The 15564-nt window shown below is 38.2% G+C and overlaps 1 protein-coding gene across 1 annotated transcript in view; it reads left to right on the top strand.

The window, feature by feature from the left end:
- The window catches only part of SLCO4A1 (solute carrier organic anion transporter family member 4A1), a 31067-nt gene extending 16024 nt beyond the window's left edge, over positions 1-15043 (top strand). Inside the window, exons 5-12 of the mRNA XM_072414442.1 lie at positions 436-541; positions 2609-2763; positions 5446-5641; positions 5951-6116; positions 7165-7337; positions 7968-8032; positions 10062-10210; positions 10379-15043. Coding sequence (XP_072270543.1) covers positions 436-541; positions 2609-2763; positions 5446-5641; positions 5951-6116; positions 7165-7337; positions 7968-8032; positions 10062-10210; positions 10379-10528 — 1160 coding nt within the window. The 3' untranslated portion in view covers positions 10529-15043. The remainder of the gene's footprint in view (positions 1-435; positions 542-2608; positions 2764-5445; positions 5642-5950; positions 6117-7164; positions 7338-7967; positions 8033-10061; positions 10211-10378) is intronic.
- Positions 15044-15564: the final 521 nt, after the last annotated feature.

Raw genomic sequence — 15564 nt, 5'->3', positions numbered from 1 at the left:
GAATTATTGTCATTGTTGGTGTCCATTGCTACCAGTTTTGCAGAATTGTTGGTGCTCTCCCAACTCTTATCTTGTCCCCTGAATGAATAAAATCACACCTTTCTATTACAATAAATATTTTTTTATTATTATTATTAATATTAATATATTATATGCTGTGGAGAATGTAACAGGAAAAATCCAAAGACACACAGGTGGGCAAGGACACCCCAAAATCCCAGGTGGGCAGGAACAGTGTCAGGGATTTTGTAAAGTAGATCTCACTTCTACATCAAAACAGGAAGTAGGTTCTACTTATAACTAAAATATTAGTTTTGTGTGATTGGCCCTTCAAATACTGCTAGCTATATTTCTTGGTATTAAGTTCCCATATTGTTGTGCAATATAATTAAAATAGTAAGGGTGATTTATTAATGGAGTGACCTATTTTTCCAGGTTCCCAGCGTTACGTGGTAATGAGAGTGTCTGAAGCTCATCAGATAAAGGATGGGGACCACAAGCCAGACCCTGATTTTGGAAAAACAATTAAAGATCTTCCAAAGTAAGGATAGTTTTTATTTTAATGTTTTTAAACTACTTTAGCTTATTTGCATTCTCACATGGTTGGCTTGCTTGTCACACAAACAGGTAAACACACAGTTAAAATGTATAAAGTTTTACAACCTGTCCTGTCATTTACACACTTCTGCTGTAATTGGCACTAGGCATGTTACACACCTATTTCTTGCTCCTGAACTGCACCTTCCTTTGTCATCTTTCCACCTCTAGCCTGCACATTGGCCAATCAATTGGAAATATTACCTCTGTTACAAAGAGGAACCAGTAAAGCTGAACAAAGAAGACTCTAACCACACCTATACAATGTTCTCAGTCTCTGACCATCATTTCCTGTATGATATCTGGATTCTCTGACAGCACTTTCTCATATTAGAAATGTAGATGATGGACAGCTTTATTGCTGATGTCAGTTTCCCCCCCCCCACACACACACACATATCTTAAACATTACTTTTTATAAGGTTTATTGTAGAGAACTGTGTACAGTAGTACCTTGGTATAAGTCCCTAATCCGTTCCAGATCCTTGGACTTATACCAAACAGGACTTTACCAAACAAATTTTCCTATAGGAAAAAAAAGGAAAATAATTATCCGTTCCAATGAAAAAAAAATCCTATTGTTATTGGCATATTATACATTGATGGGGCTGTATGAAATAATTTAAACACTACTTAATACTAAAGCACATAAATACAAAAGCAATTAGATGAAATAAATGATAATTTAACCTCACTTTACCTTACCAAGAAGAGTCGCATGCCTACTAGGATGGTGCTGAGAAGGGAGGAGGAGGAGATGTTATGTAATTCACAGAGAGTTATAGCGCAGGTTGTTCACTGAATGGTAGCAACTGGCGTACCGACGCTCGTGGGCGGTCGTGGTTTTGTCTCGAGAGAGGGAAATAAGGGTAACGCGCGGTGTTATGACTCATTTTGACCCATACAAGTTCTAGCACAAAGGTTGTATACCAAGCAAAATTTTTTGTGTCCAAACAGGACTTATATACCAAGTTGGAGTTATTCCAAAGCAGACTTATACCGAGGTACCACTGTATTTCTACTGTGAGTCTCACACTTCCATATTACTGCCTTTTAACAACCTGCAGCCCCATAAAATAATGGAAATCTAATATATGATGACTCCAAATCTCACCTGTGCTGTTCTAAGAAGTAAACACAAGTTTACAATGTCTGACACCGCGTACATCGAAACCCTTCTGTGTGACAATCTAAACATATCCCAAATCCAGGTACTATGTGATCTACAAGCTTTATATAACCTTTAACAAACCAATTAACTGATCTCCATACTTTTAAGCATTGTGGTGCATTTAATCGTCACAATTCACTGCAAAGTCATTTATTTTTAACTGCCAGACCTTCCTGCTCACCTAGCAGATCAGTAAAGATTTGAAAGTCCATCTTCCCCTGCTCCCCGTCTTAGCAGTTACTCAACTGTTCAGTAGTCCATGATCTCTTGTCCCAGCAATTATTCAGTAGCTAGGGAGAGTGGCTCTCTCCTTTCATCAATAAATGAGCACCACAGTCCTACTTGCTCCCCATTACCAACAGTGATTCTGCAACCCTGCTTCCTCTCATAATGGGGATTTTTTAACTCTGCGCCCCCTCTGATAATTGACTCGTCAGCCTTCCGGCCTTTTCAATCTCTAATGTAACTATTAAGAAGGTGCTTTTGGAGGAGGAACTAAGAAAGCAAAACTGTTAATAGTATGACATGAAGAGTAACTTTGGTGTTTATACTTTGAATTTTGAGGATGAATTACTCCATATTACCTGCAGCTACAGACATAATTAGTTACTTATTTTAAATCTTGTTTATTGCTTGTTAGGCACATGCAAAAAAATAAATGCTCATAGCCTGACCACAGGTTCATATTAACTGTATAATTTCAGAATATTAAAATGTAATAACTGTTGCATAGTGTAAGGGTTCTACCCAGAGGGTAACAGGTCTAGCTGTTTGTAGGAAATTTGACCCTCAATAAATGATCTCCATCTAAAATGTTCTTCAATATTCTTTTCTGTGCAGGTCAGTGTTGATGCTTCTCAAAAATCCCACCTTTGTTTTCCTGTGCCTAGCCGGAGCAACAGAAGCAACCCTTATTACAGGGGTGTCAACATTTGGACCAAAGTTTTTAGAATCTCAGTTTAGCTTGAGTGCATCAGAAGCTGCTACTTTTTTTGGTAGGTTTTGTTATTGCAAATTTGATAGCACGAAATGACTACTTGGCTTACACAAAAAGTCTGTGGTTTATAGCTGCAGATGTATTTGTGTTTTAGAAAATAAATACATGAAATCAATAGTTCCCTGATCATTAAAATCATTTTTCAGCATGCATATATTTTGAGTTGTTGTCATTTTTGTAAGTAACTTTTGTTTACTGTATTAAGTTTTTTGTTGTTGTGTTATGCTTACAGATTTATACATTCTCCCCCCACCATATGTAGAAACAACATTTTAAAAGAAACAAACACTGCCGAGATTATAACAACTAAGATGATCACATTGGCATGTATTTCTAAAGAGGAAAACATCAGGCTTGCTATAGACGAGGGGTGCAATGTTATATTGGGGGATTTATGTCTAGTGAGCTCTGGTGCTGGACCAGGGCCTTACAGCAACAAGGAAGATCAAAATAGGCAATATCCCAAAGAAGTCAACATGACTGTACCGCACAGGGGTGCAGACTGGTGTGATATGTCAACCACTCCTTGCCATATCTTGTTAGATACAGACCTGTAAAGGAGTGAATGGTTAGTTTGGGTCAGTGTAGGGGACAGGAGGATTAGTGCTACTTCATTTATAATATACTAACCCCTATATATAGTTCTTCTTTAAAGCAGGCCTAAACTAAAATTTAGAAAACCTTTTTATGAAAGGTAGAATATGCCTTCTATTTCTTGCGAGGGGGATTAAAAAACTCCTTTTTAGAAAAAAAAAAGGTGAAGCCCCTCCCCTTCTGTCTTTGTCAGTGCAAGGTTTGGTGACATAGGCAGAAGCAGGACAAAAGATGGCGGTGCCTGGCGCTGGCGAACACGGGTAACCAGATGGCGCTGGACCCAATCAAGGAAACCTCCACAGGGATTGAGGGATCTGCATAAGTAAAGGTGAGTGATTTTTTTTTTTTTTAGTTTAGTTCTGCTTTACTAGAAATACAGAGAGCAATAAAATCCTGAAAGAGGTTCTAAACTATCCAACTTTTTTCCTGACTTCCTGTACTGTCAAATAGATATGATATTGGGAGAAACCTCCATGGGACAAAGAAAGCAGAAAAATGCTTTCTAACACCTACAAACTCAATTAAAAAATATTGTTTTGGGCAGATGTGGGCTTTACTTTTCTTTTATTGAAGCTCTAACACATTGTGCGGAAAATGTTATATTTAGTGTGATGAATCAGCTACTGCATGTGTGTCTTATCAAGCAGACTAAAGTCATGTAATGAGGTCGCTGAGAGAGACAGAAATACTATGACCAATAACAGCATATTTGTGGTTGGAAACACAACTACAAGAGTGAAGCAGTTACTGGAAGCAGGAAATGTGTACTACGTTTCAAAAGACCTTTTTAAGAGCATTGTGTTCCCTCTGCTATTTCTATTCCAATTCCAAATACAGAGATGACATACATTCACAAGGTTCTTCATCATTATACATTGAGAAAAAACACAATATACTTTTACCAAGAATTAAAGGGAAATCTATAGGATGTTATATGTATATACAGTTCATTATTCAGTCCCACAACTGTATGCTAAACGAAAACTAACATAAATTCACCTCAATCATTTCAGTAAATTATTTTTCAATATTTTTCATTCTGATTTTAATAAAATAATACCTGGGGTTCCTACCATGGAGATCTATTTTCAGGCACTTTGTTACAGGGTGACAACATTTTATCCCTGTTTCCCAGTTGTGTTTCTGTGTTGCCACCCTGTCATTTGGTTTTCCAGTGGAGACCACAAGTGGTTATCCAAACGTCGTTAGAGTGCACCTACATTATATAGAGACTGCAGATGATCAGTAGCCTTGAAAGGTAACAATATATAAGAAACACAGTAAAAATGGGTCCTTTATGATTCATGGTGCTTCAGCAAACTAAATACCATTCATTTGGGGTTTACATGCTACATTAATCAATGTAACCATGCACCAAACTAAAGTTCTGTCCAAAACATCTAATGCAGGGGCCCAGCTGTTGTGAAATCATCCCGCCACATACCTAACATGCCATTGTGTTGTGGGCAGACGGAACGGTTCTCTGTGGGAACCCTTTAAAATGTCCTTTGTCACATTACAGTTACAGATCGATGATTGCTGAACTCCTGAGAATTCCGCAAACAGACTCATTGTCAGACCATTGTTCTATATAAAAGTGAAAGTAAAATATGTTTGAGGTCAAACACAGTGCAATGTTTTTTAGTACAATGAACAGATGGAGAAAGGCGGGAGGCTGAATGTCTGCACTTGTGCCTTTATTTGATGGCACTGGGGCTCAGCATGGTGTTTTATCGACTTGTCCCACTTAATTAATTGAACTGCATTATATCATGAAGGGGGTGAAAGAACATGTTTAAAGAGACATATTTCCTTTTCTAACTGTGTGGGTGAATGTGATAAAATGTAAAACTCTGTAAATGGTTTCCTTCAGCAGTTGGATCTTTTCTGCACATCCTAACGGGTAGAGAAGGGAATCCCTTTCCCATAGACTTTGGATCAGGTATTCCCAGAACATCTATTTTATGGAAGCCGATGACAATGTGGTAGTTGGGTCCATTTGGCAACAATGAGAAAGCTTTGTCCCCTGAATGATGCCTCCTGTATAGTAGCGTAGGCTGATAATTTGTTTCTTTCTCTTGTACAGGCTACCTGGTGGTTCCTGCTGGGGGTGGCGGAACTTTTTTGGGGGGATTCATAGTGAACAAACTGAAACTGCACTGCTCAGGAGTCATCCGGTTCTGTGTCCTGTGTACTGTACTCAGTCTTATGTCAGTCTTCATCTTCCTCATTAGCTGTCCTAACATGCCTATGGCTGGAGTCACCGCACCCTATACTGACAGGTACTTTTTTTTTACTTGTCATTCCTACTACAACTTGTTTACTGTTTTGTGCTGTGTAAGTCTGTATATACGTCTTTTAAAATAAATTGCAATACAAACTTTTTTTATTAATGCTTTGATTTTATCAAATTTGGAGTGTAACTCCAGGCAAAAAATATTTTTTTGGTTTCTGATACATTGATGAATGGTAAAACCATTGCTGTCTGTATCCTTGCTGGAAACATTTTCCTTGACTTCCCCTCCCAGTCACTAACACCACACAATAATGCGCAGTATTAAAGGTTTGATATTATTGTTTTCTCTTTGCAGCAACCTCTTAGGAGGAAGCCTCAACCTTTCCTCTGCGTGCAATGCTGGGTGCCGCTGTTCACAGGATCTTTACAGTCCTGTCTGCGGAGCCGATAATGTTATGTATTATTCTGCTTGCTATGCGGGCTGCTCAGGAAGCTATATGGACCATGGTGATGGCAGAAAGGTAACTATCTTTCATTAACTTGTATATAAGAAATTCCTATGCAGGGTAAGTCTACCCAAAATTACAACAAAGTTACAACCACTGACCTCTTATAGCGCTTCAAGATTTGGAAACAAGGCATATAATGTAACCCAAATGTACATATGGACAGCTATGTGATTTCTTGAAATAAGCAAAACAATTTTATGGTTTGGGGGCCTTGGCTGTGAAATTTTCCCATTGATGTTTCTGAATCTGATCCTCCACAAGTGAGTTTGCATGCATCTGTTGCAATAAGAAATGTATACAGAGAGAGGTAAATGATATATGCAAAACTTTCAGTATTGGCTATGTCTCATTTGAGGAGATTTAACCTCACATTCAATTCCAGTTAATGGGAATGGTACTGCAGTCCAGGCATTCACTCAACTGGTTATTTATCTGCCCTTCAGAAAAAGACTTTGGGACAACTTGAGGACCCCATCAAAGGGAAATTCTTACAGTAACATGGGTGCTCAGAAAAAGGACCCTGATATTTTGCAGTGGGGGAAAGTGATTCAGCACTCAGCATGTCACATAACCACAGATTTAGGTATTTTTGGCAGCATTTATAGCTAATATTGGGAGATCAGTGTTCAAAAAATTGTAGGCGGGTGTCAGCCCTTGTATTGTGACCCATCTCTTCAGTAACCACCCAAAAATCGCCAGGTGGGTACTGACAAGTGTGGGTGGTGCGTCCAGCTAAAAGGGGCTGGGGAGAACACTGGAGATGAGTTAGAGAGGGTTGGGAGGTGGTCGATAAAAGCTTTAAACTGTCAAAGTTAGAAAAACTCTTACTGCTTCCACGAGATGAGCAAAAGAGGCTTTTATTTCAGCCTTGTGGAACGGTACACAGAAACACAAACTATTCTCAAATTGAAAACAAAAATGTGCCTCAGGTTGCATTAACAGTGCAATTTAAATGTTTCTACAAATTTATATTTGTGACTGTCAGATGAAAACATTTAATTTATCTAATTTATTATAATGAATACCCCTTTAAGTTGGCAATCTCTTTCTTTTATCTTAGGTTTATGAAAACTGCAGCTGTGTGGCCTCCAATATCTCTGTTATGGGGACACAGGCTGTAGCTGGAAAATGTTCCTCCTCCTGCAAAAAGATGTCACTGCTGCTGGTGTTTACATTCTCTATTATACTGTTTACATTCCTATGCAGTATTCCTGCACTCACTGCAACCTTACGGTATGAACATTTATTTTGTCCTTTATAAGTAGAAACATATAATAGCTCTGATGGCATGGGTGATGCATCTAGTTACTCCCTGGTAGCTAGTGGTCATTTGTCCTCCAACCTATTCCCACCCTGCACCACCCCCTCTTTTGTCAGAATACAAATGGCAAATCTGATAAAATAATAATAATAATAAAATGATTAATGAAATAAATCTGGAATAGATTTCCTAAAATTTATTTGCAAGCAAATGTTTTTACTCCTGTACCAAATCCATTCCAGGTTTGCTCGATCACCCAGCTTCATTGATAAAAGTGTTTTCTCTCCAGCTGTGGAGAACTTTAATACATTAGGCCCAATGTCTGCAAGGAGCCTAAATCTTCATCTACTGGCTAGATAAATAACATATGCAATATTAACAGGCAATATTTCATACTAACCTAAAAAAGTCTCGAGATTGTCTTGGCCATACAAAAGGAGGAATGAAATATGTATTTTTCTTAAAAGTTTACCTATGCTGTATATATCTGCATTAGGAGACCGCTCTGTTATTAGAAACAATGTTAGATTTTTATGTGGATTGAAGTGTTTCTTTTAATGTTCTTTATATTTTTCCACTAATGTGGCCCCATGTAATTGTAGGTGTGTTCCGGACGGTCAGCGTTCCTTTGCACTTGGGATCCAGTGGATATTAGTGCGAACATTAGGTATGCTATGACAAGAAGTACTTAGCTAATGGATTCAATAACCCTGCTGATAGGCCGGGCTGCTTCCTGCATTTAATCATCTCTCATCTGTGCTCTTCACTAAGTAACCAGCTCTCCCTATAAAACACCATTAACGGCCATGGCTTAACTGGTAAAGTGGGCTCTGGATGGGATGAGATTTACGGCTTTTTATAAAATGGTTTATATTGGAAAGTCAGGCTTTAGCTCTTCATTTTAAAGCAGATTTTCTATGAATGTAGGTAAAATGATAGTGCTCTAGTGCTGATCATATTTACCATTTGGATTTATACTGCCTATGACTGAATACAGTGACAAATCAGTGGCCTGAGTGCCTTTTATTTAAAGCCAAAATAAGATCTCCAGCCAAAACCCCTAATTAATATTTAGAAATAGTGGAGAAGGATTTTCATCTTGATCAGGTTTTTATTGCTGTCTAAATCTAAGGAGATTTTTCTACATCCAGTTGGGACAACTGGACAAGTATTAAGAGCTATCAACACATGCAGCAGTAGAAACTGACAGAGGTCTAATCCTTACCTATTCCATCTTAAAAGATTATTGTTGTTGGAATCCCAATCATAGCAGAGAAGTGTACGCATCTAGAAACTATGTATTTTGCTGCAGAGAAATGTCAAAGTTTGGCAAAAGCCTGTTACATTATCTCGTTATTGAACTGCTGCACGTTCAGGGGCTCCTGACTACCATTTGCTGTTTCCAGCTTGTCTGGTGCCAGGTACCTCTAGAATTATGGCCTATGGAGGTAAAGAAGAGAGACATCTGGACTTCCAGAGATGGATCAGTCAAATACAGTTATGTTTTGAGATGCAAAATGACCGCTAAGGCCTTTGGGCTAGCAGTATTGTAGAAGTCATGGGAAAGCAGACCCTAGCTCTTCATAGGGGCTTTGGCTTTTCTAGGTAACACTCATCATGATTCTCCTACTATTGCGGCAGTTCTTCCACTCTTTTGTAACATTGACATATTCTGAGCTGCTTCACCGAGTAAAAAAATAATTTCATGTTAGTCTATGCCCCCCACATCTAAAATTTCACTAAACACTGCTCTTATTTAAAAGAAGTGTATGGCCATTTCACAGTGGTACATGGTCCTGGTCATCCAAACTTAACCAACAAGCCTCCACTCTTTGTTTCTGAGGATGTGGCCAAGTACCAATGATGTTTGGTGGCAATGACCATGGGTATGTAGACTTTGGACCAGAAACTACAACCTAATCTACTTGGTCATGCAGACTATTCTACCCAAGGTCCGGAAGTGTGCCCTGTTTCCTAAGACTGACTTGCTCTACCAAAGCATTCCATCTCCCTCCATTCCTATATTCTTTTAGAATCTTTAATTGTGATAGTTAGGCAATGGAGATTGTCAAATATTACTCAACTGAAAACTGTAATTTGAATTGGGTTATAGTCAGGGATAAACACACATGTATAATAAGGCTGTTCATAATTTTAGATTTTTACATGGGATCCATGGATTATTTGCTTTGACTGATAGATGCTTGGTGGAGATGCTTTACTGTTTCTTTTTCTTCTAAAAACTACTATTGGAGGATTTGTTTTTTTTTTTTCTTCAGAGTTGGGATTTTGCTTCTTTCTTCCTGTAATTTTTACCTGTGTGTCTTAGCAACCTGCATTAGTTTAGTTTTTCTGGCTCTCTATGAGATTCTACTTTTCTGAATGGTTGGTAACCAAGCAAACCAGACTGGTGTTTGTTACTTTATTAGGTGGTAGGTTGTTCATGATCCATGTCTAATTTGCTAATGTTCTTTGTTTTTCTCAGAAAAGCATTCAACTGTTATAATAATACTTTAATGTATGTTTTTTGCTCTTCTTGTTTAATGAAAATAATACAAAACTTAGAATGCATTAGTCTGTGCCCCTGAGGACCATACAAGTTAAAGTGTATGTAAATCAAAAAAATCAATTTTTTAGTATGTTTGGAATGTGTTTTAAGAAAAGTCCTACTGCAATGTTTTCCCTTTATTTTTCAGGTGGAATCCCTGGACCCATTGCTTTTGGCTCCATGATCGACATTTCCTGCTTGCTCTGGCAAAACCAAAGCGGAGAAAAGGGCTCCTGTTATATGTACCAAAATTCAGCCATGAGCAGCTATATGCTCATCGCTGGACTCGTTTACAAGGTTAGTGAAGGGTTTATAAGAGCTGCTCTAATGTCTAAAATAATTGAGTCTTAAAATAAATCAGACGTTATCCCAGCATATGGTGTAAAAATGTATTTTGTCTACAAAGCTGAAACTGAAAAGTGGAGATGCCCTTTAATTACACTAACACTGTTGTTGATCTTGCAGGTGATTGGACTAGTGTTCTTTTTGCTTGCTCTTTTGCTTTATAAACCTCCACCAGTGTCTCCAGTCATCATGGACAAAGCATCTAATGGGCATTCAGAGAGACCTTGCCAAGAGGAAGCTGCAGTAACATCAACAAACACACCTTCCTGAGACTACTCCTCCCGCTCACTTCAGCACTTGTACTGCTGCCTTGACACATCGCACAGTCCTACAATCATTGTCTGCTGCAGATTTCTAGACTTTGTCCTGTTTAGGAAGGAAGGGCTATTCAAAGCACTGCGGCGCCATACCACATAGAAGTCAGAACACAACTTTTGTTTTATATTGAATGCCAAGAGGCACCTGAGGTAGCACAACAATCGTTGTTCTTTAATTGTCATTCTGGGCACAGGAAGCACATTTAATGGTACACAGTTTCACTACGCCCTGCTATGCAGCGTGCTCCAGGATACTGATAACATTACCTTTGTAGTGAGGCTCAAGCAGTATTGCAAGGGTTAAATGCTTGTTCCTTTACTTACCTTGTCCTTTGCTCCTCTTCTGTCTATGCTTCAAGTTGTGTATGGGTCCGCAGAATCCTCTCATGTTTATACATGATAATGTCAGGCCTGTGACCAGTGGAGTGCTAAAGAGGCTTTGGTGACAGACCAGTTATACCATCATACCAGGGGAAGAAGCCTCCAGAAACAAAGAATAATAAACACAATTGTTTTTTTACCGGTACCCATAGCTAAAACAAACATTTAAACCTTGCGGTGTGTGTGGTGAGGGCAGCATTGCAAAGAAAATGTTGTCAATTACCTCGAGTTCAAGTTTATTGTAATCTATGATGATATTTTATTGTCATTTTAAATAATAATGATTGTTATAATGTTCTACAGGGATAAGTCTTTCTCCTAAGGAAAAAAATATTACACCTATTTTTTGTAAGATAAGTTAATGCTAACAGACATTGCAAACCCCTTAAAATGAACAGTATTTTTACATGGCGTTTACTGTTTGTCAAATTCTAGTTTTTATCAGCTTCCTATGGGCTCAGGTACATGGGTGTTTTTAATGTAGGCACAGAAACAGCACATAAATGTGTTGAAAAAGATTTCATTGGGGTAATATAGGGGTATAGCTTAGTAAGGTGGCTTTATAGTATCTAGGTACTACCATGGGCACAATCTGCATGTAGCATGCACATTCTTTCTGAGCTTCAGTAAGAAACCCTGGTTCCCCCTACAGCCTACCACACTGGAAAATATGTGGCTTCTAACCAAATTGTCCCAATATGTATGTGTTAGGCTTGTGTCGAGCAGAAACTAACATGAACGGTCGAAGGTTTGTTTTTAGGCATTAGTGCAGGGCTTTGTGAAAATGTCTCTGTAAAGGGCCCCCCTCCCTTAAAGTTCTCACCTTGCCTGTACTCCTTTGAAGCTCCATTCTCGATTATACCTGTTTTCACAGTCAGAGATATCTTAACACAGTCATTTGGGCCACCTCTAAAAATATGGTATGATATGGGAAGGTGTGTTTTCCACAGTTCTCTGTAAAATGCTATATCCTCCTTGTGTCAATTCTGGTGCCAGAAACATTTTGTGACTATGACAAATACCAAACTGACAGCATATTTGTACGTTTGCTTCATTATTATCAGTTCACATATGTTTATTTATTATCTTACAAAGCTGGGCTAAAGCGGTCCTAATGTGGCTTTCACTTTAACAGAGAAAGGGTGAATCTCTGCACTTACAAATCAATTGGAGCGACCCTCTTAAAATCCCACTATAAAATTGTTTTCCAGGGCCTTGGAGGTGTGAAATGCTGACAGAGCACATTGGAAATAAATTGGTATTCTGTCGGTGGGATTCTTAGAGGGCACAGTTACTGAGTTCTGCTGTCCTCAGAGCTACTGGGCAACACCAATATTATAAATGGAGGGCAAACAAGATTCTGCAGCCAAACTCCAGCTGTGAGGCAAGTGTAGGGTTTAATTAAATCGATTTTTTCTGGAAAGCATAAAATGTTTACAAAAAGCACTTTTTAAAAATAATTTGGAAGCTTTAGCTTATTTTCCAGGCTGCAGTTTTCAGAATCTCTGCTTAACTGGGCACTGCTGTTTTTTGACAATAGCTGGACATTAGAATAGCCATATTTATATTCTCTCTTGGTTGCTGCTTAGATTTTCCAAACCCACTCACCCCTCTGTCAGTTTAGGACTTCTGGGGGTGTAGAGGCCAGGGTTTGGAACCAGTTAAGACTGTAAAATGCATACAAATTTTCTGGCTTTTCTAAGTTAGTTTTAGGGACCCAAAGACAGGTAAGTATTAATTATTATATGTGTAGGAACTTCTTTGTGTTAATTAGTTATTCCAGCTACAGAGTTGCCTAAATACTAAGTTGTCCCTTGACAACAGTACTCACGTTGCAATTCACAGGACTCCAGTCCTCCTTACTGCATTTATTTGGCTGCAGCAGTTTAAGATGGCATAGTAGGGCAGTCTGTGTCAACTGGACCATAGTAGTCGAGGTACAAGTACCTGTTTTAAGAAAAAAACAGCTTAATTGGGATTTTTCGAAAACCATATTGTAATGAAAATTTCTTCTAAATCAGCCATTCATCCTGTGGTGGAGGTTACACACAAAAAGAACACGAATGACTGGCCACTATGATGTAGTGCAGATTTAGAACTTAATGTGAAGATGGTCATGAGGGCTCATGTTTATAGGTGTTTGAGCTACAATTATCTGTATGGTGGAATAATAGCAAAGCACAAAGTAATGTCAGACTATCCTAAGTTGATCTTAAGTGGACTATGGTTTCAGTTCAGTCAGAGCTGTTCAGTGATTTGCAGCTCCCAGTTTATTAGCCCATGTTCACAGAGGCTTTGTAAAGTCTGAGCCTGGCCAAAAAGCAGCAGTGCCAACATAGGGTACATGGTGCAGTAGATTCTTACAGTGCTTTTAAGGTTTCTGTGCAGACAGTACACGTTTTTTGAGCTGATTTTGGTTAAGGTCTCAGAATTTATTCAGTCCTCAATTTCTTCGAAACATGCTGAGATACACACTGGATGCTATTAAATTTCCCCTAAAATTACTACATGCAATTCATGATGATCAGGCACACACCATTTCAAAATGATAGACTTTACATTTCTTCTAGCGCAGGTGCTGTTTAAGAAACTGTAAATCACTGATTGCCCCTTGTGTATAGCTAACAATTGCTAAGAATATCTTAAATTCTGTATTGCTATCCATGTACTATAAGTTGCACCATTTGGAATAAAGTTCTAATATATTCCATTGAACAATCCATTGGAGAGGCATTGAGACTATTTCTGGTGGATATAGTTTACTCTCCCAATGCCCTCCAAAATCTTTATTTTTTTTTTTTTACCCCGACTCTACAAATACTGCACAAGATTCACATGGGCGATGCAATATGACCAGTCAGGGAATATAATATATAGTGCTTATTTATGTGTGAATGACTCTGTTTGCCTAATAATGCAAGATAATAAACCTTCCCTAATATATTTTATGGAAAAGAAAAGTGCTGTTATAACTGTAATATATATATTATTTAAGGAAACTATGTCTGTTTTTATGACAAATCAATTTTATTTGTATTGTTTTATTTAAAACTGTGTTTTTAAAATTGTTTGTAATTGTCATTACATTAACTGATGAACTCAATTTGAAACCATCGGCTTGAGTTGTCATAAAGGAGAATTCAAGCCTGTAGTTTTGAGAGGATATCTAATGCATAGAAAAAAAAACCTGTGCCCTCTCCTTCTAGAGTATACATGCTTTAAACCTGTATTTGTGTATGACCTGTAAGCTGGGATTCTAAGAACCATGCCGCTTTCCCTGATCTGTGCTGTGCTCTGAGATCAGGGAAAACTATGTTCCTACTTTCTCTAAGGCCCCATTTGCACCAACAGGATTTACTAAGATAGTATGAAAAGACTAAAAAAACCGTGACAAGTGAACTGCCAGTAAATACGGAGCTTATATGGCAAAGCAAACCTTAATAGATGGCTAACTTATGTTCAGTCACCATAACTGTCATCCTAAGTGTTGCTTCCCTGTTTATTAAGTCTTTGAGGATCCATTTACTCCACTCATTTGAATTTGGGCAGCCTGACACACCCAAAAATGGTCCATGTAGCACTTTGGCAGGATGAATGGCACCACATTGTACCAACACATTACCACAGTGAAATGTCTGAAGGGCTCGAGAATCTGCACCTTCAAGTCAGCAATGGTAGCTTTTGTCCCAAAAGAATGTATTTAATCTAAGCTCTCTGTACTATGTATTGCAGCTCTGTGTGCTTCTGGGTCTCCTCTTCTAATACTGTTCATCTTTCCTTCTTACTGTATGAGAATGTGCACGGAACAGACTGTGGGCACATTCATTAGCCTCAGCAGCTTGTGTCTACAGAGCACATACAGGTTTCCTTTGGGCATTGGGTGGACTGGGCCATGATGCTTGGATAGAACACTGAGGCCCAGGCTGAACAGGTAGTCCTCCGTATGCATCTCATTGCTTTTTAAGTTTTACTGGAGTGTATGTTTAATTTATTCATGGGGTGTATGTTGCTTCTATGATATTTTGTATATAGATGTATTATGGATGTACATTTTTTTTTTTTATTAAAAAAAGTTTTTTTGTTTTACTGTATGTTTTTGGTGTCATCTTTATCCCTTGTAAGCATCCTGCCAAAAATACCAAACATGCACAGCAATTGACAAATTTGGCTCTGTTGGATAGTTGGGACAAGTGAGGTTGAGGAACCGATTGCACTAGAAGCTCATGAAGGTTGTAATATTCCCTTCTCTCTTGGCTGCTATAAAACGTTTTTAAAAAGATAGGCAGATCACCATCAACAAATTTCTAAAATTATGAATTTGTATTTGCATAAACTATGCAATCTGGTGCTGCTTCCCACAGAATGGCACAGCAGTGAAAGAAACTAAATTTTTAAACATGTCTGATCGATTGTTTCCTAGTTTAAATTGTAATCAATAGAAATGAGACTGTTGCTCAGTTTAATAGCGTTTGCAAATATGGAACATCATTTACAGGATGGGCTGGTCTATACATCAGAGCAAAGAGAGTTGATAAGTGTAGAGAAAAGGGAACAAATATTTTGTGGTTTATAAAGATAAATACAATACCTATATAACCATTTGCTGTC

This window comes from Pyxicephalus adspersus, chromosome 6, assembly GCF_032062135.1.
Source record: "Pyxicephalus adspersus chromosome 6, UCB_Pads_2.0, whole genome shotgun sequence".
NCBI classification, from domain to species: Eukaryota; Metazoa; Chordata; class Amphibia; order Anura; family Pyxicephalidae; genus Pyxicephalus; species Pyxicephalus adspersus.
This window is presented reverse-complemented; position numbering and strand designations above follow the sequence as displayed.